The sequence below is a fragment of the Rhopalosiphum padi genome, chromosome 1, assembly GCF_020882245.1.
Source record: "Rhopalosiphum padi isolate XX-2018 chromosome 1, ASM2088224v1, whole genome shotgun sequence".
Classification (NCBI taxonomy): domain Eukaryota; kingdom Metazoa; phylum Arthropoda; class Insecta; order Hemiptera; family Aphididae; genus Rhopalosiphum; species Rhopalosiphum padi.
The window spans coordinates 30,490,387-30,517,948 of NC_083597.1; the positions used below are offsets into that span (position 1 = coordinate 30,490,387).

Consider the following 27,562-nt stretch of genomic DNA (forward strand, 5'->3'; position numbering starts at 1 on the left):
ATTATTATTTTTTTACATAATAATTGTTTTTATTTTATATTTAAATTAACAATAACTTAAAATTTGATTTAGACAGTTTTTTTTTTTTTTTGTAAATATGTACATACAATTTATTTATTTAAAAATAATAATAATATAGTACATATTTGTAAAAAAAGTTATAGTTTTCCATTTTTTTAAAAATATTTTTTTTTATACAAGGCGAACATGATGGGTATTTAATTGTCATATGACTATATGAATAGTAAATTAACAATTAATTTTTACCTATACGATAATACGTAATAGTAGTATGTACTCGTCGTTTGTACACGACGACTATATTGTGGAAGTGTCGTCAAACACTGAATACCGATTACCTATAAAATGAAAAACGAAAAATACATATAACATAATATATTATGTACAATAATTTACCTACTTCTGTAGTTGAGCTACTGATGTACATATTAGATACATCGTATACATGTTATAACAAATACAAATAATACCTATGTATGAGAAGGATGCCGATAAAATCGATAACAATATTATCTGAAAAAAAATTAAGTTAAAATTACACACATACAAACATATAAATATAATAACAATCTGATATAATATATGTATTAAAAACAACGTTATACTCAGAGTTGGAAAATTTTATATCTAGATAATTATTCGAATACAAAGTTATTCAAATGATTTTTTTTACAATTTATTATTCATTTATAAATGTATTCAAATAGTTTTTATTTTTTAAACATAATATTAAGTTTGATAGTACATACTAATATATATACATATATAGATGAGACATATAACATAAGTCTATAAAAACTATCTGTTTAATCTTATGGTATACCTATTATAGTATAATCTAAACATAGAAAAAGGTATTTTTCAAATGTACAGGTACTTCATAAACTATAAAATAGCAACATCCACCAATCAAAAATATATTTTTAAGTTATAAATTATAATATATATTTCGTATGACCAAATTAGAATACACCAACACCACTGTCATCTTCAGATCGTCTCGTTGAACGATTATTTTTCTATGCAAGTATGACCAATTTACTGAGTATTGAAATCTAATAAACTATCAGATGATATTAAGTTTTACAAAAAGGTTATTTTGAAATCTAATTTAAAAATTTAGTAAAAAGATAATGTTATTTAATATTTAAATTATAATTATAATAATTAATAAGTTACAATAAGTATAGTTCTTATTTATTGAAATTTGTTATACATATTATTTTCATTTTTGTTATTTAGTTGGATACTTATTAGGTACTATTTATTTTTATTGTAGTTATTACGAAATTATTATTAAAAATAAATATTATTATTAACTACTGTAGTAATTCAAAATAAAAAATATATATACATTATACCTATTTTTATATAATTCTTTCTTCGATTATACATTATGTATAATATTGTATTCGTTTAATATTAATTTAAAATATTTTTGGATTTATTTGAAATAAAATGAAATTTCCAATCATATAACTTAAAATACAATGTAAACTATTATTTTTAATATTTGTGTGTTTCAAATTAGTAAATTACTAATCATTGTTTAATCAAGTAATATTAACGAAAATTATTAGAATAATTACGTTTGAAAATTATTCATTATTTTTTTATTCGAATAATTGAGAAAAATTCATCCAAATAAAATTTTTCTAATAAATAAAATAAAACTAAAAAAAATGGCAAATTACAAATGTTTATAAATAGCTTAAAAAGTCAACATATTTTGAATATAATACTGTGTAAGTAATAATTATAGTAAGATAAATATTTAATGACAAATTTAAATAACTATACAGTTGTTTGTTTTTGAGTTAAATTAAAATAACAAAATCAATTTTGTCAAAAACTGAATTTGCGTAAATATTCCTGTAATTCCTCAATTTATTTTTTCCTACTTTTTAAAAAAAATACTTGGAGTATTTAATTTTGACCCCCTTATTAAAGTACAAACTAAACCCAATTTGCTAACAAAAATCACTCTCAACTTTGAAACCAAAAATTTTTTTAAGACTTATCCCATATGGCATATATATATATATATACAGTATACACACACAAAAACACATCATTGTAAAATCAATAAAATATTTACCTCCTCATTCAAAATCTTTTAATTTTTTTTAATAAATATTAAAGAATTAATTATAAAGATATAAATAATTATTACATAGCACCTATGTATACCTTAGCTATCAAAGTTGTGTACCATAGGTTTTAAAAAATGTACAAACTACAAGTACTACCATTTCGGTCATAATTATTAAGTAATATTTTTAATTAGTAAGAACGGCCTTGTACGTAAGTACTTATCTTTTTTATGGTTGCTCAATAATTAATACATTGTAAAATATTTATTTCCATTTAATTTCGTCCATATTTTGAATTTTTTATAATCGGGTGTTCTGTCGACGAACTTTTATAATTTTTAATCTCGTGTAGAGACTTTACCAATTACAAATCTGAACACGCGGTAGCCTGTCAAACCAAATTCTAGCTAACAGAAGTTTACAGAACTGGCAAGCAGCACCGTGTGTATATTACTACCTGAACCATTTGGAGCCACTTTTGATCCTCTCATAAGTCATAACTCAAAAACTATTTGACAAAAACATGTCAAATTTGGCTCATATATTGAGACTTGCGAGATACATATGTGCTCCAAATTTCATAAGCACACCTCAAACTGTTATTTAGATATTAACGTCCAAAAATCGTCATTTTTATCACTGACTGACCTATAGATCAAAATTCTAATCCAGTTCCAGATGACCTAGAAAGTTCAAATTTGGCAACAAAATAGACAGTTGGCTGAATACAAAGGAATAAATCAGAAACTAGTAAATTTTTATAATTTTATAATAATTTTTTAATTAATCGATTTTATTATAAATTTTTAATTGATTATTCTATTTAATTTTTCAATTAATTAATTCTATTAGGAACACTTAAATTACATATAGTGCCTGTAATTTAATGTAATGTAATGTAAGAATCTAAAGAATCAGCAATCAAAATTATATGTCGACTTATATAGCTCCGCTACTATTATGAGAACCTTTCCCGCATCTCCGCGCCAAAAATACGTCCAGTCGAATATGTGTCGACCCGCGCGCAGCAACATACTTTTTTTTCTATATATGTAATTAATATTAGTTTTTAAAAAAATTACAATTTGTCTTACGAATATGAATTACCCACCCACCAGGAGAAATAATTGTAAATAAAATGATGATAATTAAAAATATATTCAAAAAGTGATAAAATAGTTTTAAATTTTTCTAATCACTGTTATATTTTGTAGGAATACGCTGTATACAACAGAAAATATTTTATAATAAATGTTATTAATGTTATAGTATATACAATATACTAATAAACTTTATTTATAGAATACTTGGTATATTATTGTTATCGAAGATCGACGACGAAGTCGTTTCGCGAGAAAAATAAATATAAACAAAAATAAAAACTAATTATATATTATTTTTATTATTATATTAAATACAGTAGTTTAACAAAAACCATCTGGTATTAATTTTACTATGAATACGTAGCTACTAATAATTTATGTGCAAAAAGTAATGATATCCCATCAAAAACATATTTCATTTATGTAAAATGAAAGTCAAGTTCAATATTATGATGATATTATATGCCTTGGTTGTTGACTTCAACGACAAAAAAAGTGAGATCTAAATGTGTGCCAACTGCCAAGTTCAATGGCCAGTCGAAGAAGAAGAAATGATATTTTAAGTTGTTATAAAATATTTTATGTTATTATAAATAAATTTGAGGACTGACCATTGAATTTGATACCCATTTAGATCTCACTTATTTTGCCATTGAAGTCAACAATATATATAATATATATAATAATATTGAACTTGGCTCTCATTTTACATAATATTAATATATTATATGTTTTTGATGGGATTATTATATTATGCTTATCATTAGAAAGCCTTCGTAAGTAACTGTATATAATATAAAATAATATACACAGTAAGTAACTATGTAAGTACCTAGTATAGGGAATTATTTGAGGGAGGAGGCTCAGCTCTCTTCCCAAACATTATTCAAAGCTTCCTCAAAATTAAAATAGAAATCATTTTTTTTATGTCTTTAATTGGCTCATTTTATGCAGAATTAGCCAAAATAGTCCCAGCCAAAATCCAATAAAATCCCCGACTATATGATATCTATAGGTATAAGTCAAAGTTCTGACTATTTTGGTCTTCGAGTTAAATAAAAGCGGTAGGACCTATTGGATTTTTTTTTTTTTTTAATGTTTGTAATAATCCAAATAAAGTTTTTTTGTTGGAAAAATTGAAAAAATTAGGAAAACTGAAAAATCTATTTTTAGTGAGATTTTTGTATGAACTCAAGACCATATAAAATATAAAAATTCTTTATGGGTAAAACAACGTTACGTTTATTATCGTACTTCAAATCTAAATATTTATTGACATTTATGAATTTTAAATATGTATATACTATTAAAATAAAGCTAAAGTTTGTTTGTTTGAATGCGCTAATTTTTGAAACTACTAGCCGGATTTGAAAAATTATATTTGTATTTGACAGACCAATTCTTAAGGAAGGTCATTATTAGGCTATTTAACATCACGCTACGACCCTCGGGGGCCGAGCAAAAACAAAAAAAAGTCAGAAAGAACGATAAGCGAAAAAGAAGTAATGGCGCAAGCGGCGATGTGACGCGGCGAGTGTGGGCCTGACAATAAATTGTGGACATTGTCAGTTAATGACGAAATAACTTTTGAAAAGTTGGTGAAGTTTTAGGGACTACGAAGTTTTGAGGTGGCATTTTTTTATGGACAACGAAGTGACGAGGACAGCTATTATCTATTAAAAGTAAACAAATGTAAATATCCGTACTCCGTAGGTATAAGATAAAACGTCGATTATTTTTCTGTGTGTAATATAGGCATAAAGCACATAGTTTATAATATGATAAAGGGTGAATTTTTATTGACTTGAAATTATGTTAATTATAATAAGTGTTGTTTGAAGCACCCTGTATGGCTTTATATAGTTTATAATATTCGAACTTACAACTACATGCAAGTTAAAATAAAAGCAGATGATGCTTAATAGTTAATACTATATTACTAGTATTATGTATTTATGTCTATGAAAATAGTATTGTTTTTCAGAAATAAATGTTTTTGTTATATTATTCAATACTCAATTGGTTATTGATATTTTATTTTATGTATTATTATTAAATAAGGTCGACAAAGATACTTTACAGAGATAGTACGTATACAGATACTTTTAGTTATTTTGTTAGTTTAGGTTTTTGGTGTTATAAAACCTCGTAAGGTTAGGTTTGGTGTTGAATATTTTCGAGCTTTTTGACAAATAACTTCTATTCTAGTATGCTTTTATACACATGACCTGACCACACACGTGGGGGAGTGAGTCACATAAATAATTTTTAATTCTACACATATTTTATTTCACTTACCTATTTATGATGTAGGTATTGATATTTATTACAAAATACAGTATAGCCAGTATAGGAATCCTTATTCCTTTACTACCTTTAGTAGGTAAATAAAATGTATAATATAGGTATTTTTCAAATTAATGCAGTTTTAATATAAAATAATTTGTTTTTATAGCTATATAGGTACCTATCTAGTACTTAAGTCATTTACGCGGAGTTTCGTTTTTTTATACTTTATTTTTAGAATCGATAATTAATTACTTATTATTATTATTTTCTTATTTCTTTAGGAGTGGCTTTTAAATCTATTATAGTATAATAATTATACAACAAGCAAATTTAATCTTGATTTACAAATTGATATATTATTAAAATTGTACATAATTTATACTATACCTATACTGTAATGAATTGATATTAATGTATGCAGTTTTGCTTTCATTGCTTTCAATAATATTAAGACAGCAACTATCATCTGTGAAATAGCAAATCAATTAAAATTTCTTAAATTCTATGTTGTTTTTATTTTTTTTTTTACATTTTTACCTTCAAATAAGTGATACACGTAGAGGTAGTACTTGAGGACGTACTTGTTGAGAATTTAGAGACAAAAAACCTTAAATTGATTGTAATATTGTAAATGAGTTGTATTCAAAGCATCAATAATGATAATAATATCTGTTGTAGTCCGCTTGAAATCCGTAATTAGAAGGTGTACCTATAGGTACCTACTACCTATCGATAAATGCCTAATTTATTTATTGTCAATATTACGTTCGCTAAAAACTTGTACGAGTTGTACGTGGGTAAATCGTAGGCAGCACGTTTTAGAGTAAACATAATTTAAGCCACATGCGTTTTGTTTACTATAATAATATATTAATACAATATAAGTACATGTACACTAGTACACTGCTGATATTATAACAGAAACTTCGGCTGTATAATAACGATCGTCGTCAATACCTACTCATTATCGTCATAATTTATTATTTTCACGATTTTCATGAATGTAGCTTTCGCATAATATTTAGAAACCTTAGTTGTAATTACTTCTATAACTAACTGACAAGAAATGCACTCATAAAATATGTGATATCACAAACTAAAATACTTAATTGAATTTTCAACGTAACAAAACGTCGAATCACTTGTACATACTCTATAGTCTATAACATTAAAGGTATAGTCCTATAGATAATTCACTGTTTTACAAAAGTATCAATTTCATTACCTATGCAAACAGACTAAGATTTTTGGCCTAGTGATTTATAAAATTAAATAAATATGTTTCTATGGCTAAAAAAATAATAGAAATATTAATAATATTATAGGTAATTGTAGTCTCCGTTTTACCAATACACAGTAACGCTTCAATAACAATTTGTAGGTACGCCTTGATAAGAACCATCTAAGGGCCTAGGACCCCACCTAGATTTTTTTATTATAGTTTAATTTTGAAGGAATAAATGAGAATTTTAAAATGTATAGTCTACGTCCTGCATAGCTCAAAAATGCTCCACTTATGAATGATAGCCTTTGGTTTTGTATCAGTAGTTTTCAACCTTTTTAACCATGCGGCACACGTCTTTATCTCCTACAAAATTTTCGCGGCACACCAATCCATATAATATGTGAAGCATATTTTATGTATATACCTATACATACGTCATATGAATAAGTACATACTAATAAAACAATTAACAGATTTTTCGCGGCACACTTCAAGAGCGCTCACGGCACACCGGTTGAAAACCACTAGTTTGTGTAGATAAAGCATATTATTGTAAAGATAAGTAAAATAATAAAGAGCAATAATAATTAATTAAGAAAAAACAAAATAAAGAAATCGTCCTGCTTTGCTATGTAGGAAAAACGATGTAGATAAATTTATCAATTTTAGGTTTTAAAAATGTATTAAAATTAGGTAACTAATTTAAGACATTTTATTAGTAGTTATCGAAAATATTAAGAAATATATTGATGTTTAAATCATATCTATTCTCATAACACGTGTGTTTGTATTATAATCTGTTTATTTATTGCATCGGTACAATAAAAATGTATTGAATTAACTTTTAGCAAAAACAAATCACATATATTGTCTAAGTAGGTAGGTATGAGATGAGAGGATGTGGTGAAAAAAGACGTAGAAGCCTTAGGTGGAGATTCAAATTAGAAGGAATGTGCAACCGACAGAGATGGGACTTTAATGAGATGGTCCTAGCCCCTAGGACTCCTAGAAACCGGCTAAGTATGCGCATCGACAAGAATACTGGGTATGCGAAGAACTCAATGAAGTGAATATCTACTGGCACCGTGGTCCGTGACTTAGAACTTAGGTACCTTAGAACAGTGTAAATACGAAATACCTACTAAATAACTATTTTAAAACGTCATTGCGTACTGTAAATAATAGTATACAAAATGACGAAAAGAATCAAGACCCAACGTATATTTTGAATTAGGCAGAACAACATAACTTTTTTTTATCAATTTCGTCAAATTCGAATACGAAATATCTAAAAACATATTATTTATATATTAACGATATTTTTGTATTTCAAAGGGTAAGAAAAACTTACGTGGAACTTAATCTTAAAAGATCGTCAAGTTTTTCTGCCCGCTATCAATTAACTGTATCATACATAAAAAGAAAATTTAAAAATCTAAAATATTAAAATGTTTATAAATAACACACACAGCATAAATATTTTAAAGATTATAGTATGTTTAGAAAATAATAATATACTCGTAAATGATTGGTGAAAAATTCAAGTTCACAGATATATTTTTGAATTACAATAATCATCTAAATTGACGATATCAATAAATGTGAGTTTGTAAAGATAACCTCAGTATTATTATTTTTTTTGGTTAGCGGATTATTTTAAAAATATAGGGAATAGTTTCCTTTTATATTCTAAAGAACCAAACTAAACCCACCCTTAAAATTAAAGATTGAAGCATTTTTACTGATCATATAAAAACTCATAAACCAATACATTTATCACTTCACTCAGAATTTAAAATATTTTGCATTAAGAAAACAACAATCAACATACTATGAATTTCTTAATAATAACATGCAGTACAAAAATTCAAAATGATAAAATATATATTTTATACCTTAAAAGTGTTTCTCAACCTTTGTATTGTGGTGACACACAATAAAAAAAAATAAAAATAATACCTATTCATTTTTGTGAATATAGTGTCAACAAGGTTCGTTCATTTTAGTACTTCCCGCAACACGTTTGGAGTGTTTGGACTTGCCAAGTGACACACCGGTTGAGAAACACTGCCTTAAAATGTTCCATATTATGCATAAACTTGTGAATAGTTCCAACAACATATAAAATAATGTATATGTAAATCCACGGTTTATCAAAAAAAAGTATCATACTCAGGTTACTGGAAAAGGTTTAGAAAACACCGATGTAATCTTTAGTAGTCTATTTATAGAACATGATCTTTTTCATTTAAATACATTCCACATATTATTCATTATACAATTGTAAATTCGTTAATATTATCAACACTGCATTGAATACCAAAATTTGGTAATGGAAATTCATTAATATTGCAAGTGGGTCACATTTCTAACATGTTTCTCCTCAAACATAATATTGTTAATAACATATTTTGAAAATAATTACAAACTCTAAAATAATAATAATATGCAATTTGATTCAATCATAGTAAGCATTAATAAGGTAAGATAACATCCACTTTAATCTTAAAAACTGATTTTTTTTTTTTCATAATTCACATTTTTAAATATTTTAACATTGCATAAATAAATTAGACTGTAAGTAATGTTCTTATTTCTGCAAAAAAAAAAAATTATAATATGGTCGTCTATATAATAATGTACTCATAAAGAGAAGCATACAATACCAGTTGCTACAAGATATTTTCTATCATAAATAGACATTTTGATGAAAACTTGAGTAATAACAATAATTTTACATGTTACTAAATCTGAAGGAAAAATTATAACTTAGCGTACACTTATGTTTTCTAATACGGCAAAAAACAATATGTAATTAGTAGTTATAAATAGTAAATATTATTTTACATTATAAAATAAAATTATGAATAAAAATTATCATCAATGATATCTAAAGATATAAAATAAAATGTATATTACAAAAGTAGTAGTACATATTATCAATTTAAATCATACAATGTTTATATAATAAGTATATAACATTAATTTAATTTCAATTTTTAAGAGTATTAAAATTTCAAATATTTTTAATACATCTTCGAAATCATTTAATTTTGTTACTATATAACAAAAAATAACAAGTGGATGACATAAATTAAAAATAATAGAAGCAGGGTTATAGTAAAGATTCAAATTTGTCACAAAAATAAAACATTAACGGGTAAATGTCAAAATCAATTATTAGTCATTAGAAGACTTTGTAACATCTTCATCTGTTCTGGATTCAATACAGCTAAACATGCATTAAATACCTCTTGGTTTGCCTAAAATCATATTTTAAATAACAAAATAATTAATTAAAATTAAATATTTATACTTAACTAGTATTAATAAATAACAATAAACATAATTTATAAATATTATATTATTATATCATCAGTCATCACATCATATTCCCATACAATTTTAGTTAGTTATTGTAATTTAATATTTTATCTATTTTTATATTTTTACATTTACTATGGTTAATTGATTAATATTTTATGTATGAGAATCATCCAAAAGGTGAGATTAGATTATTTTTTTTTAATTGAGAAGAACATATGTTTTCATGAAATATTCAAATTGTACCACAGGCATATATGGTCTGTCCAGCAAGAGAACGCGCCGATTCTGCGCATCCCCCTGTATCACCATGCTATCAAAACTGGTTCACTTTAGGCTGGGTATCATCAGGGAATGTGCAGAATAACTGATTTTGGTCGGTTTGCAGCGCGTTCTCTCGCTGGACAGAGTGTAGTTATTTTCCCAAATATAACTTTTTAAAATGATAAATTTTTGTTGGCACATTTGGCACTAGATATATCTGTCACCAGTGTTAAAGAACTCGCATACTACATCCTTAAGTCACTCTTTCACATAATTATTTGTTGTTATTCACCTAAATACTTCTTGAGCACATTAAAAAATGTTGATCATTGTGTAAAAAATCTAGATTATAAGGGGGCGAATGACAATTTCCTATCCTAAGACCATAAGATTGTTGCGTTTTTAAACTTTCACCAGTTTCTCAGAACCAGTGGCGGATTTACGGGTAAGTGGGGGAGTGTCCATGGGATCTGAAACATCCCACCAGATGCTTATATAATATTATACAATTTATAATAATACATATTATACATATTATTGTGGTACAAGTTTATTTATATCTATAAATTTGATAAAAATGTATGTATTTATTGTATTTTTAAATTGTGTAACCTTACTTTTTAGAAAACCTACTTTTGTATGTTCTAAATTAAAAAAGTTAATTAACTTAAATAATTAATTAGTAAGCTTGTTTAAGTAATTACAAATTGTTCAATATAATAAAAATAATAATACAGTAAATTTCCGTTACAACGAAAGAAGTCTCCTGCCAAAAATCAGGGCTTATAAAAAGCTTACAATGAAATTTCTGTTATAACGAGAAAAAAATTCGGTCCCCTGGAGTTTATTTTACAGTATAAGAATCTACGACTTTTTGGAAAAATAACAATAAGGAATTCGATCAAATCAGTAATAAAAAAAAAATTGGAAAATATATAATTTATATAAAAGTCTGTTATAATTATATATGTATACATTTTATATTATATCAAGTTAAAATAAAATACTATAATTACCTGTATTCCATTAACAATCATTATCATTCGCTGGGCAACAGTATGTGACCTGTCAATTGCATCATGCAAAAATGCTTCAGCAATAATCCTTATTAAACTAGGGATATTAGAATTGTTTTGTCCTAATACCAAAGGATGGTGATTTTCAATGAGCTTACACAAGTAACCATATACAAATGGAGCTTCATCAGTATCTTCACAAACTGGTAAGTTGCACAGCCTAAAATATTATATTGATATTATTTTAAACAAAATGATCGAGCTATAGTTTTTGTTTTACCAGAGAGGTAATATTTCATTAACATTAACAGCTGAACTGTTAAATTCTAATATTTTGGCAATGGCTGATACGGCATTTTCAGTTGCACTTATGTTTTCAGCAGATCGGGCTTCACTGTTGTTGATCACTTGTAGAAGGAATGGCATGATCTCAGCGCACACGCCCGCAAAACTAGGTCCTCCACACATGCCTAGCACTCCACAGCCATAAATAGCTGCCTGACGAACTTCACTGTTAATATCCGTAACATATCCAACCATAGGTCGTAAGAAATATTCTTGATATTTAGCACAACCAGGTCCACAAAATTCGATAAGGTCATCAAAGACACAAAGACCCCACTGATGATCAGATGCACTTTTATCAGAATCCTATAAATATGATTTTTTAAGTTAAAATATAGAATAAATGAGCATAGTAAAATCTTACCAATAGTTTAGCAAATTGTTGTACAATAAGATCAAAATACTGAAAGAAGTCTGTTTTAAAAGTAACAAAAAGAGCATGCAGAATGTCAGTCATTTTGCTTAATTTGTAGACATCATCAGTATCTTCCAAAGCTAGTCTTTCCTCTACAACCTAATAATATACAGTTTACATTAAAAGCTTACAATAATAAATTAACAAAAAAATCTCATAAATTCATACCTCATCGTAATCTTCATCTTTGCGTCTTTCAAAACGTTGAGCTTCATTTTCAAAGTGAGAATTTAAATTTTTTTCCAAAGTATGCAATAGATCTTTCATCCATTTGTCTGATAAACATCCTGTTCCCAATAATTCTATGCACTTAAAATTACATTAAAAAAATAAATATAACAATTAAAATATATTAAACTATAATAATTATTTTAAGTTATTTACTTTTCCTAATGCATCATACATCTCAGCACTAACATCTGGTTCAGGTTCAGATTCAATAGCTTGTAAAAGTTCAGGACAGATATAACCCCACATATGTTGCAAATATTCTGGTCCTGTTACAAACAAAATAATTTGTAAATAATAAATTATAAAGAGGATGAAACACATTAACTTAATACTAATACTAATCAACAACAAATCTTTAAATTTTAAAACAGGACAATTAACTCAAATATTAAACACTATACACCATAGGTCACCAAATGGCAGTCTACAGACAAAGAATAAACAACACATATTACGGCAACATTATATGTAATATTGTTGTAAATTATTATTTTTGTTATATATTATTGGATTTTACTGACAACAGCTGATATATTGGTTGGTCATTTTTCTCACTTTACACCTATCTATTTTATTGTATTCATAATTCATTTTTATTTTAAGTTTTTTCAAATATTTGTAATATACTAATATTAATTATATTATTAATGTTTATAACTTTATAAGCAATAGCAAATCATAAATTAAAAAAAGTTTGTTCTCATTACATCCAATTTTAAAATAATACCTATTGTTCTATTATGTGTTAAAAATATGTACTTAGAATTTTGATGACCTGCAAAAAGTTTTCAGATCCCTAATATGGCCCTTCAAAAATATTAATTGATGACCCCTGCACTACACTGCCTATATAACTCAGTGTCATCTTTAACTAAATAATTATAAAACATGTTCTCAAATTTATTCTTTTATCTTATATAAAACCATAATATATAAATATAAAGGGAGATGTCCAAACACCCACTCATAAAAAATATTATATTAAAAATTATATTTTTTTAATTAAATAACTCGGAAAATTATGGTTAAAGAAAATTTTTAAGTGGATCATATGTCATAAAAGGTTAAGAATCTGGCTAAATAGATACTATAAATAAACTAATATGCTTCTTACTATGCTACCAAATAATTTGTTTTTTTTTTTTAGTCCATTATATAAATTTAAAATTTGACAATTACAATCCAACAGTTGATTCAATAACATTATTGTTTATTGTTTAAAGGAAGAAATTAAAAATATTTATCTTTTTACTTCTTCTAGAGAAGACAATAACTAAGGTCCACTCTATTGTTGATATGAGACAAATAGAAAAAAGTTAGTGTATAGTACAGTGTTTCTCAACCTTTGTATGATGGCGACACACTATTAAACATTTTCATATTTTGAGACACAATAAAAAAAAAAAAGAATAATACCTATTAATTGTTGTAAATATAGTGTCAACAAGGTTCATACATTTATTATTAGTACTTCCCGTGACATGTTTAGACTTCAGCGGCGACACACCGGTTGAGAAACACTGGTATAGTAGATCAGGAATTAAAATCTTAACATACCTCTTATTTCTGCACACTCCAAAAGACTAGGCATGCTTTGAGCTGCAGCAATTCGAACATTATCATGGAAATAAAATTTTAATAAAGGCACCATAAGTTTAACAACGTCTTCTGCATAGGGTGCAAAACCAGTTTTCAATTCTCGTGCATAACATACAAGCATTTCACAGGCTGATGCCTTGTCTTCTAGACCTGAAGTCTTAATACCAAAGTTTTGCTGTTCCCCTAGGGGTACAAACTGCCATTCGCTATTGTCAGTCATATTACTCATGTCATCATTATCCAACAATGCAACTTCAGGTTTTAATGAAGCCGCAGCCATTACTGGACCAATCACCAAAGGAAGATACTGTTCAAATTGTTGACCTATTAAATTGTTCTTTATTAGTAACTTAAACACAATTAATTAAATAACACATACCCATCACTTTACACATTCGAGCCCAAGATGATATTAAGTATGAAGTTTGTGGATCATCTTCTGAGAGTTTCTCATCTTTGTTATGTGTTGCCAGCATTAAATCCATTATAACACTAGCGTCCGGCAAAAACTACATAGAACACAATTTTAAACATTTCAATAAAATAAATGTTATAATTATTAATTAACTTACTTTCTCTTGTCCAACAGCCAAACCTATCAAGCTAACACATTCTATTGTTTTGCCTCTCAACAGCTTTAATTCAGGGGCAACAGCATTACGAATGATTTCTTTTAAGCATGGCATAAGATGGTCATAAAATTTAATAAAATCTCCTTCGCATGTGTCAGCTACAGATGCAATAGTGGTTACCATTTGCTCTAATACTAGTCGTCTACCACCACCTTTCACAAGATCAGCAATACGGGCTTGCAATATACTTTCAAGTTTTACCATAATCAGATCCATGTAAGATAAAAGTGTTCTTTTTGGGCAATCTTCACAAAAGTTTACAAGAGCAGCTCCTAAAAATAATTTAAAAAATTCAATATCATTAATTTATCATATTAAAATTAATTACACATCTAATAATAGAAATAACTAATATATCTAAATTTAAAATGCCTAAAATGAATTACAATTAATACTAATTTATATGATAAAAAATATTTAGTCGAAACAAAGAATATGAAAATTAAAATAATAAATTAGGTTTATAAATTATAATATTTTTGATGAATGAAGTCATAAATCTATGATAACTTAATTCCAAAAATTAAATGTTTTCCTTGTGTTTGAATTATATTTTTTCGACTACAATTTTTACAAATTTTGTATATTTCATTATTTATTAAGATAACTACAATTAATAATTATATTGAAAATATTAAATAATATTTTAATTTAAGTAGATTATAATTTACCTGCATGTGCTTGTACTCTAGGATTCAAATTATCTTCAAGTAACAGTAATATAGCAGGCACAATTTTGTCATGGAATTTCTTTTGAAACGTGGGAGCGAAGTCTGCTGCCATCTGTCCTATTGCATTGCACATTGAATATCTTACTCTAGGATGCTAAACAAATAATGATAACATTAGTGATAACATTGTTTTGAATTTTAAGTTGTAACATTAAATTACTTACTGGATCTTGTAAGAAAGTTAAAATTCCATCCAAAATTTCTGGGAGCATAGGCAACATTTGTTTATGACAACCTTCGCCCACAGCTGATATTGCCATCAATGCAGCATGTCTAAAATATTAAAATTATTGAATAAATACAAAGAAATAAAATATATCCAAATTATATTTTTTACCTATATTTCCAATTTGGATTGGCTAACATTGATGAGACATTACTTAATATATGTGGCAACATTGTTTTACCACCAAGACCACAAGCTAGTCTGTCCAGTGCAGATTCAGCTATAACACTCATACTTAAAACAAATAATACACAAACACATTAGATACTTTTAAATATGAAAATGCACGATAAGAAATGAATTGCCAATAAAAGTAGTAATACCTTTCTTGGTCAGTTTCATCTGGATCATCTTGAGTACCCCAATCATCATCATCTTCCACAGTAGCCATAAGTTCTAATACTTGTCCAATTAATTGTATAATATACTTAGATGATTCTTTACGCATCATTGCTGGAGCTGTTTCAGCTAATGTAACAATTACTTCAAGGCACATCTGGCGGTATGATTCACTTGCCTCTTCGTTTCCAAGATACTAAAAATATTAATAATATAATTCTGAACAATATTTGCGTAAAATAATTAAATTACCCTCAAACACATTTCTACAATATTTGACAACTGAGATCTTAAAAACTTTGGTGCATTTTCAGCTAATTCAACCAATAGTTTAATCAAAGAATCATCTTCTTCAGCTATTAAGCTTTCATTTGTTATCTATAAAAACAAAATACAGTAGTTTTTTATTTTATTCAATTTTTTTATAAAACCTTACTCTCATCATGTTTGGTAATAAATCAGTAAATTGTTTTTGAATTTCTATAACTTTATCATGGTGTAATATGAAAGCACAAATAGCTTTCACAGCTTGTACTTGTACCTATATATATATATATATATAAAAAAAAAAAATGAATAAGTGAAATTTAATAACAACTAATAGCTGTTAAGACTTACATTTGAATCAGGTACATTTAATGATTGTTGAAGCATTTGTTTTATCACAACCAAATAATTTGATTGTTGATTACCAAAAACACCAGGTACATTTCTAATATATGAAAAAAATTAGTAAGACAAATTTTAATTAAAGTATCAAAAATGCTTTACTAACGTGAACATTCTAAGCGCAGAATCTTTCATATCATTTGAAGGAGAATTAGCACATTGAAACAGGAAATTCAAAAATTCTGGCCAGCTGTTATTACCATCATCATCCAGCTGATTTCTAGCTACCTCGGAAGCAACATCACACATGCGTCTACGTAATATGTCATTTTTTTCATTGTTTACACTTAATAACAAATTGTTTTTAAACTGTTTCTGATTTTCAGGTGACAACTAAAATTAAAAGTTAGTTAAAAAAACAAATAAATCCATACATTTAAGTAAAAAAAGAACTAACATGAGAATAAAAATCCATGAATTCATTGGCCATAAGTCTACGCAACATTACAGCTGCCACTTGTTTTTCATCTATATCACCGGCTTGATTTTGTACAGCATTGAATAAATATGATACTTTTGTTTCTAAAGGTAACGCTTGATACGTTTCCTAAAAAGAAAAAAAAAATTTTATAATATAAATTCAAGTATAAAATACAAAAACAATTACAATCTACTATTCATATAAACTAATAGGTAGAGGTACTTTAATAGTTATCTTAGAAAAGTCTATTATATATTAAAGTATATAGTTCATACTGATAAAAAAAAAAAAAAATAGAATAATTTAATTAAACTGAAACCAAGTTTATTGGATTCAAAGGAAATATTTTAATGAAAATCATTAAACTATTAAAAAAAAAAAATGTTAAAACAAGTACAAGTATACTCTATTCATAGGGAGCAAAGTACTGTGCCGCAGATTAAAACTTCATTGTTTCTTCCCACTATAGCACGAAACATCTAGGCTCATCCCCTTACCACCAGTTGCTTTCGAATAGGGACAAGTAATTTTTGTCAGTTGTATGTGCAGTGATACTATTCTTTCATTAAACAGAGTATTGAACTGAATTACCGCTATCCTACAGTATCATGTAGTTGAACATAGCTCAACTTAGAGGTAACTTGTAACAAATTATTTATTTTATGTTTGTAAAAAAACACAATATGAAACAGTTAAATGGAAACCTGGCTTAAATTAAACCTTTTAATGGTCTAATCTAGAAACTTCAAACTTAAGTAAAACAATATCACGTTCTAAATAATAATGATTACTGAATAAAAATTGAAATAAAAAAATAAATAAAAATAATTAGGTATTTCTACTAAATAATAACAACGAACAAATTTGCAATACCTGTTAACAAAAGTTACATTTAAGAAATCCATGAGAAGATTAAAGTAGATATATATAATTTCAGTTGTTAACACAAATCAAATCAAATTAAACCAAAATCAACAAGTAGTTGACGAGTATTCACAATATTAATACTCAGACTAAAACAGACAATCAGTGGAAACATTACAAAGTTCAATAGAAATAACAGTTTTCGAACACACACATTATACCTGTTAGTTCAAATTTCTTATTCAATGAATAAATGTAATGATAGACAGATAATACACTGAGCATTGGAGACAAATGAGGGACTCGAACAACTACCACCATCCTTGAGATAATGAGGAATAAACGGCCACCCATTCCGTAATCGACTTACAGTGAAAAATATTAATTTACCTCGGCGGTCAGTCGCACATTGTTGTCAGTACTCAGCAGGCTAGCAAGTATTTGATGGAAATCACCCATATTGTCGCCTCCGGCCATGATTGAGTTCGTGATGACGGTCTCGGTTCCTGTGATAGTTATTGCGCTGCAAACCTTGTTATCGATGATTAAACACCCGTTAGCGTGTATTGTTGCCGGCAAGCGGATGCCACTGATGACCACGAGTTGTTGTACTACCGGTTAAAATGTATGCCCGTGCTTCGCCAATCCGGCTTTAGTTCAAATTTCGTAATGCGTACTCCGTTCTGCAGGGCCGGCGATGTGCTTAAGAAGTCTGAATTAAAGTTTATCTTTATCCTTTAGTCCTTGCTCCTACACGCTGCAAATCAGTAAAGTTGACTGTTGAGGCGTAGAGCATAAAAATGTGAGACTTCGGTCCACGGTTCACGATAATGATGGTTTGGTTACGAATATAATGTCGTTCGTACCTTACCTTATACCAAGTAATTAGTATGAATAATACCGCGGCTCGGCGCGGCATATCGTAACGGCGCAGGGATGTCCAACGTGCGTGACAGTGTGACTACTGGCTCGCCATGATGTTCGACGACCATTGTACAAGGTACACACTGGGGCCGTACGGTAATCCTGATAACCACTGAACCAACTGAACTAAACTGAATCCAAGGTCAATTTATTAATCATATTTCGCAGCTGATAAGGCTTGCCGCGTCCTTGAATATAATATTTAAACCACTGGATTTGAATCAAGGTGAATTGATTGTATTGTACTATTATGATTCATGTCTGATGAAATGAGTCATACTCATAACAAATAAATTAAAAAAATTATTTTGTCAATAATTATCATTTATCATAAATTGTATTAATTTTACATTTTCTATTTAATCCTCATTTCTCAAGAAGATATCATCTCCACGCAGTGTTTGATCAATTGCCACTCAGTGGTAGACACAAACCATTTTAAAATAATATTTGATGGGGTTTGAAATGGAATGGTTTACACGAAAGGCCTAATTTCATTCTAACGTATAAATAATAATCGATTTAATATCGTGATAAAAATTTTGAAAACAAATTTACTTAAACAATATAAAAAAGAAAACATATAAGAATTCATAAAACGTTTATATTTGAAATTTGAAATATTTGTCATATAATATTCGTCTACTTAGTCTACTTCATCTTACTAGAATTAAAAAAAAAATTGATGTAGAGCCACATGTTACTTGATTGTCGTAAACTCATAATATATTTTATGGATGGTACCTAATTGTGTCGGATATTCCTAAAAACTGATGTATGGACATTTTATTCATTATTATTACAAAAACCAATATCAATAGATTGCAATCATAACAGTTGAGTTGCTAAGGGGCTGGCAGGGTTGCAGTCCTTGAAATGGTAGTTATCAATTGCGTCTAAAATTACTTTTTTATAATATATCAATTGAGCTAAAAAAATTTTACAATACCTAAGGAAAACGTATTTATATTATTTTTATTATTTATACCTAGTTATTATTATTATATAATAAATAAAAACACTAACCGATTTATTTGTGAGTATCAATAAATAATATAATATAAATAAATAAATAATTTTTTTTCGCATTTTACAAGTTATTTTATGATCGTCAATTATTCAAAATTAAATACCAGTTACATTACATTATAATTTGTTTCTTCACTAAACCTAAAATATTAGGAACGCAAATGGTATACCAACCCTAGACGAAAATGTTGTGTTCGGCGCAATTGGTCCATGTCCCTTGAAATTTCATGAAAAATTAAAAATGGTTTTGATGTTGTAGTGTGAACATATTGACATATTATTTATATATTACCTAAATTAATAGCTTACCTGCTTGTATTCTAACTAATAGCCTATACAAGACTAGGACTTACAACTTACATAAAACGTAACCATTATTACTATATGTTAAAATTGTTGTTATTTCTAATTTCTATGAAAATTGCTGCTCAAGTCTAATAATATGTTATGTAATTTAGGCATCAGTGAAGAAAGAAAAAAATAAACAATTAAAAATCAAAACATAAAAATACAATAATAAAAAGTAAAAACTATTTAAAACTAGTTTTTTTTATATCTAACTATCTTTATTTTTTACTTATATGTTGACCAAATTTTTTTTTTTTTTTTTAAGATTAAACAATTTAATAAAAAAATCTTTGTTTTACAAATTGTGCAAGTACCCAGATGCATAGTCTAGTTTACTAGTATATAATATAAATCCATCATCCATGTATAATCCAAAAACATATTATATGCTAAGAATACTTCAGATTAGGTTAGGATGAATTGTACTTTAAATATATTTTGTTTATAATTATTATTATTCAAAAGTTAAATGTAATTTGTTTTTCAAAGTATATTAATAGACAAAACATTTATATATATACAAATAATCTATCTATTTTATATAGATTTAAATAAATAACTTCAGGATTAGGGTGATTCTAATCCATTATACGTTAAGTATGTTATTTAATTCCATATTACTATAATGAAAAAAAATATAAATATTAAAATTAATAGTTAATACTATGTCCATATAATAATAACCTCATAAGTATTCTAATCGATAATAAAATAAAATAAATACAGTTGACTAATAAAAATAACTAGTACACAAACGTATATTATTATAAATATCAAATATAATTCTTAATGAGTTAATTATCTTCTATGGCATGGAAATCAAATTGCCAAATACTTTTTATTGCTGCAATACAGCATTCCTTTTTGGCTGCTTTTTTTGTCGATCCTATAAAATATAATAGTTAGACATTAATTGAAATTTTTTTTTATATAAATACCTACTAATCCAACCAAAATTTGTTATATACATTTTTATTTGAATAAACTATTTTGTCAATACATAAAATTAAAACTAATATTAGGCTTTTATTTATGTTATATATGATAAAATGATTATATAAAAAAAATCATATGAGAGTTTACATTAAATGGAATTTTTAAATCATTTACAAATAAAATATATAATGTAATATGTTACAAAAAATATTACCTTGTCCAGTGAATGGAACATCATCTATTACACAGTTTACTTGAAAAAAAAAATTAGTTTTTGACGTAATTATTGTTTCAACAAATTTTACACCAGGCTTTATTTGATTTATTAACTGTATTGGATTACAGTTTTTCGGGTTTTCAGGAAACTTTCTCATGGCTCCAATCTAAAATAAAAGGGGTTAGGTTAAAAAATTATAATATAATGCATGTATACATTTAAAAGCCAAGGTAACAAAATATGAAATTGAATTAGTATTAAATTTCTTATTACGCGAGTAATAAAGGGAATAAAATAAGAAATAAAATTTAATTTAATTTATCTATAAAGATACTGCATATTGTTATTAAATTTTCAACCTTAAGAGTTAAGAGGACACAACATCTGTATAAATTGTCAGTCTTATAATTGCGCAACATAATCAATTTACGCTCAGCAGATCACGTTTAGCTCCGTCAGTCAAAAAATTAGAGTGCGATCGATCCATTATAAAACTTGATGGTAAAAACATTATTTTTATAGTTGAATTTTAGATTTTAATAATTATTTAGTTTTTAAGTGAGCTATGAGCATTTTTAATTTACACTATATTATATACACATAACATGCTAAAAAACTAACATATAAACACAGATAATGTTTTTACCATCAAGTTTGATAATAGGTCGATTCACTATAATTTTTAATCTAATGGAGCTAAACGTGATCTTCTGAGCATAAATTTGCTATGTTGCACACTTGTAAGATGGAGACAACACATGCAGGTGTGATGCCTTCTTAATAGTTTAAGTTTAACAATTAGGCTATAGATACTATGTATACCCTGGAAAAAGATTACAAAAAACCATTCTCAGAACTGTATGTATTACAAATATTGAAGAACCAATGGTATAACTAATTAATATTCTTATAATAATAATTAAAAAAAAATCAATAAAAGTCCTAATTTTAACATAACTATATTATATTACTTTCTATTCCAGCAAATTCAAAATCAATCAATTTGTATTAATTACTGTTAGTTTAGAATAAATTGTAAATGGTAAATTATAATAATTATTCACCTTAGGTTGTGATTTGATAACATTTGGTTCTTCTTGTACATAATTAGCTTTTGTAACAACAGGCTGTAGTTCCCATTGATTTATTAAGTTATGCATAGCTAATGAAGCAAAATGTGGCCATGGGAAATCTTCCTGTGGTGGTCCTTTAGGTTTTGATACTGAACTATTTTCTCCAATTTCCATCTCAACTTCCATCGGGGATTCTTCTTTTTTTTCTAATAAAATATATGACAGTATTTATATATATATATCAATATATCTATACTAATATATAAAATGATAGCGTTTGTTTGTATGTTCAGAATAAACTCCGAAACAACTTATTCAATTGTCGTGCAGTTTTTTTTTTAATTAAAGAGGACATCACAGAATGACATAAGCATAAATTTAGTCCGATAAAATTAATAAATAATTTGTTATTATTAATTAAAATAAACGTATAAATTGTATACCTATATAATATATTATTACGGCGGCCCGCGGGTTTCCAGCTACCTGTAATCTGACCTTTTTTCTTTTGTGTGTGTTTTATTGGCGAATAGATATGAATATAATTGTTCCGAAAGTAAAATACTTTCCATACCATGTTTTTCAATAATTTTATTATTATAGGTTTATATATTAGGTACTAATATTGTTATATATTATACTAGAGTGTCTGTTTAGTTAGAAAAAACCACTCAAAGAGACGAGTTCGTTGATAAATGTCAGTGGCGGCTCAAGGCATGGGCGCCTCCAGAATAGGAGCGCAGGAAGCGCATTTGTAGGTGCTCAAAAAATTGTAAAAACTTATGTTTTAGTAAAAATTTTTTTTAAATAATAACGGTGTGTAATAATTACATTTCTTTATAATAATGAATTGTTATATATATTTAAGCTATATTTTTAAGGGCGCCATAATATCTTGGGCCGGCACTGTATAATGTTTCGCTTATAGTTTATACTAAAATGTTAGTATGGAATTAGTTATTTAATTACTCTATACTAATACATAAAATGATAGCGTTTGTTTGTATGTTTGGGATACACTCCGAAACGACTTATTCAATCGTCGAACAGTTTTTTTTTTAAATTAAAGAGGACATCACAGAGAATGACATAAGCATAAATTTAGTCCGATAAAGTTAATAAATAATTAATTATTATTAATTAAAATTTTGGGCGGAGCTGAGATGGGTATGCTAGTATATATATATATTATATAAACAATATTAAAAGTTAACTAATTCAATACTTTTAACTTACCAGATCGTTCACTTATTTTTTTTGCTAACATAATGCGCAAGAAGTTTTCACATGCCTTTTGTTTGGCTTGAGTCTTGGAAATATGATTTCCAGAATACATTTGACCATCAACCTACATATTTTTAAAGTATAATTATTAATTATTAAATTATTTCACAAGAAACAAAATCAAATTATTTAATTCAATTATATCTTACCTCGAGTGTAGCAGTATAACTCATAACATTATGAAGTGGGTGCTCTTGTAAGTGAATTGGTACATCTTTGAACAACTCAGAAAATACCATTAATGGACTTTTGGGTGATACTAAGCGACGCATTCGAGCATTCAGTCGCTTTTTCCGTTCTTCCTTATTAATCTCTATTATGAAAATAAATTAGGAAATTTAAAACAATCAATTAATAAAAATAACAATAATTTAATTTAAAAAGCATTGACATACTACGTTTGACTGGCCATTTTACTTCAGACTTCTCATTAATTGATTTTTCATCTTCAAGTTTTATCTGTTTATTCTATATAGCCAATGAGACAACATAAGCAATATTTATAAATGTGGCGAAGAAGTATTTTCAGTTTGCGCAAGACACATATACTTTAGCAGATAATACATCGAAACAGTTTAGCATAAATAATAAAAATAATAATAATATTTTAATTGTATTATAACTAATATTGTCATTATTATTATAATTATTATTGTTGTTATAAAAGGGCAGTGTTTGATCTGCCAAGGTCTATGTAATTACAAAAAAAGCTATGACACCATCCATCACAAATGATAACAAAATACCACTGACTTGGACTGTAAATAAACACAAAATTTTTGTAGATTTACAGAATCCTACTGGTCAGATGATATAATAAATATGGCATCAAATTAATGGTTGGGTTTACAAGTTACCAATCAGGATACATCAAAACTTTAAAATAGTTTAATATTGGTAACTAAATAAAAAAGATAGAATTAATTTGTTGATTAATAACCATTAATTGAATACTCAAAATGTGTTTTCTTTCAAATAATTGATTATATCAATATTAATCATACTGGGAATTTTATATTTATAAAAAAATAATAAGTATTATTGGCAACAAGTAATAGCTTCAACCATACTGAATTTACAACACCGCAACAAATTTTAAGCTTAGCTGTCTCTCGTTTATGCGAGACACCCCAGGAATAATATTTGCAATCTTTAATCCAAAAATGATATGGATTGATCAAATTTGCACTACGACTGAAATCACTCTGAAATAGATGTACTATAAGTTTATAATATATGCGGGAAGCATAAAATCTGTCAGAATACATAGACATGTTCTTTTGAAATGTAAATAATTAGTTTTTAAATCAATGTACATATATTATGGTTTGGTGTCATATTTAAATAATCTTTGAGTTTTTAATACATAAATGTAATTAGTATTCATTAAAAAAAATATTGCTCAAGGCAATAGCAAATAAATTTGTAAATAAGTTTTTAAAACTAGAGATAATAGTGATTTGTTGTACAAATATAAATATGTATATTTGTTTATTGAAAAGGTTAAATGTAAAATACATAACTATGTACCTGATAATCTTGAATTGTAGACGATTGAGTAACCGAAGTATTTGGTATTGGAGTTTCAGCCACTGGATTGGGACAAGGTGATTGTGATGGTAAATCATGTAAAGGCAAAGGTTGTTGATTTTTCATTGGACTAGCTGATTTCTAAAAATGAAAGAAAATTTAGTTACTATATTAATATTATTATCATAAAGGTAATTTTTAAAGCTAGAAAAGAAAATTATAATTAATAAATACCAGCCAAGATAGCAGTTAACTGAGTATCAATTATATTAATAAAAATATAATAAATTTCAATTTCAATTATCATTTAGAATTTTAGACTATTAAATTTACTAAGAATATTTAAGTTGAACAAATAAAAATAAAGTTATTTAATTTATATAAATTAGTCGAGTACTTGAGTCTTCCAAAGACTGCCATAACATTTATTATTATTAAGAGGACACATCACCCACGTGACTTAAGTATTCAAAAACAGTAAAGAAGCAGCTTATAAATTCTCAATACTATTAAAGTTAATGATAACTAATTATCTTTTAAATTATTTTCTAAATATTTTTATCAGAAAGTAAAATTTGGTGTGAATATACTTCATTAGGTAAAATTTATTTTTTATATACCTATTTAAAAAGTAAATATATTAACTAGTTATATTGTTCATGTAATTGGTACTTATTTTAGAGAAGTCAAAATGTAGCAAAAATGTTTTTAAATAAATTGCAAAAAAATACATTCAATGATTTTATAATATACCGGCATCATAAACAATAATCCTAAATATAAATATTTGACCATTTACCTATTTTAAAATTTAGATTTCATAAACTAATTAAAAATAGGCTCATTTAAATTTTAAAAAGTACATATTATTATATATAAATTAAAAAGACTAAGAGATTAATATTGTATGTATCTAAATCAATAAGTATAGACACTTAATATTAAATGACAATTATTGATGATATAATTGAAACTAATTTTAAAAAATCCAAGCTTACTGGTGTTGTTATACAATTCAACCCAAGAGACATAGCTTGCTGTTGTTGTGGTGGTGGTGGTGGTAGTTGTTGTTGTGGTGGTGGTGGTGGTGGTTGTTGTTGTCTGAAAGTTTCGATCTTTCTGGTATACGGGTTACCGTGACTATTGCCACCTAAAAAATAATAAAAATAATTGTGTAATTAGTAAGAATTAAAATCAAATCAAATCATCATTACACAAGTATATTATTTACCAATTTCTGCATAAATTATAAAATAAGAATTTAAAAATAAAATAAGGTGTACCAACAATTTTTAAGGTATTGACTTATTTTACTGAGCTGTAAATACACAATTGTCATATTTTACTTAATCAATCTTATAAATTATAATAAATCGGAGCCTTAGACTTTAGCAGTGGTGGCTATAGTAATGACCAAACAAACATAGTTGGTGACACATTATTTAAAAACAAATAATTTTACTCACCATTTTTACTTTTGATAATTAAAATACTTAAAATACTTATCGCTTGTATTCATTTAATGATACAATTAAAGACAAAAAATTCCAACTCTATTGTATTGATACGTTACTAAAATAAAATGTTTCTATTAACCACCAACCACATATTTGTTTGGCCACAAATTTGGTTTTGCACTCACCACTATAGTTATTAATTTCTAAGTTCCTCAAGGAACAATTTCTTAATCAAGTTACTGGGAGAAAATAATAGCTTTATAATTTACTATTATAAATTTCAATAACTGTATATAAACAATAATTTTCAAATTAATAATTAACTTATCTTACATGCTAAATACTAAATAGTAATATGATTTTATTCTAAGATTATAGTTACTACATTGTGTTTTTTGTTTTGACATACCGGTTTTGTTTAATGATTTAATTCGATACATTGTGTAACACACTGCGTAAAGATAGAAAAAATGAAATCTATTTTTGGTTGATAAATGATAATAACTTATTAAATCAAAATTAAGTATTTGTTTTAATTAAGTCAATTACTTCTGTCTTACCATAAATATAATTCTGAATATTCAATATTGAAAAAATAAACAAGAATAGTTTTATATTTAATTAATCGTCATGACAAACTGTGTAATGGAAATTATAAAATAAAATATTAAATTAATTCATACTACAAAGTATTAAACTTGTCATTGGTTGATGGTTAACATATAAAATTACTGAAAAATTGTAAAAAAAAAATTATGAGATTTAGGTATTATTTCAGTTATTAGCAATCATGCCTAATAAATCTAAAAATGGTAAGTAGTTATCTTTACCACCAAAGTATAACATTTAATGATTTTTTTTAAATTAAAAAACCAAGGTAGGTACTTTATATTTAAATGTTTTAAAAACTATGATACAGTGAAGTTACCCATTTATGAAGTTTGAATAATTATTTTG

At 26.5% G+C, this 27,562-nt stretch overlaps 2 protein-coding genes and 1 long non-coding RNA gene across 3 annotated transcripts; all 3 read right to left on the reverse strand.

The window, feature by feature from the left end:
* Positions 1-415: 415 nt before the first annotated feature.
* Positions 416-6,136, reverse strand: LOC132927877 (uncharacterized). Its single transcript, XR_009661877.1, has 3 exons — positions 6,044-6,136; positions 5,894-5,972; positions 416-534 (listed from the first exon to the last, which is right to left on the reverse strand). It is a non-coding gene; the product is annotated as an uncharacterized LOC132927877 (long non-coding RNA).
* Positions 6,137-8,938: 2,802 nt separating this feature from the next.
* LOC132923943 (importin-5) lies at positions 8,939-18,745 on the reverse strand. The gene is made up of 19 exons (XM_060987959.1): positions 18,198-18,745; positions 16,920-17,069; positions 16,629-16,855; positions 16,472-16,565; positions 16,290-16,394; positions 16,106-16,231; positions 15,838-16,049; positions 15,626-15,748; positions 15,453-15,561; positions 15,229-15,382; positions 14,498-14,829; positions 14,305-14,434; positions 13,884-14,249; positions 12,480-12,592; positions 12,264-12,404; positions 12,045-12,194; positions 11,616-11,986; positions 11,336-11,555; positions 8,939-9,994 (listed from the first exon to the last, which is right to left on the reverse strand). The coding sequence occupies exons 1-19, from the start codon at positions 18,282-18,284 to the stop codon at positions 9,905-9,907; spliced, it is 3,300 nt and encodes a 1,099-aa protein (XP_060843942.1). The 5' UTR covers positions 18,285-18,745; the 3' UTR covers positions 8,939-9,904.
* Positions 18,746-20,758: 2,013 nt separating this feature from the next.
* Positions 20,759-27,045, reverse strand: LOC132925379 (uncharacterized). Its single transcript, XM_060989784.1, has 9 exons — positions 27,015-27,045; positions 26,147-26,298; positions 25,149-25,289; positions 24,014-24,086; positions 23,768-23,931; positions 23,571-23,682; positions 22,326-22,540; positions 21,259-21,427; positions 20,759-20,994 (listed from the first exon to the last, which is right to left on the reverse strand). Exons 1-9 carry the CDS (start codon positions 27,043-27,045, stop codon positions 20,903-20,905), a joined length of 1,149 nt encoding a protein of 382 aa, XP_060845767.1. The 3' UTR covers positions 20,759-20,902.
* Positions 27,046-27,562: the final 517 nt, after the last annotated feature.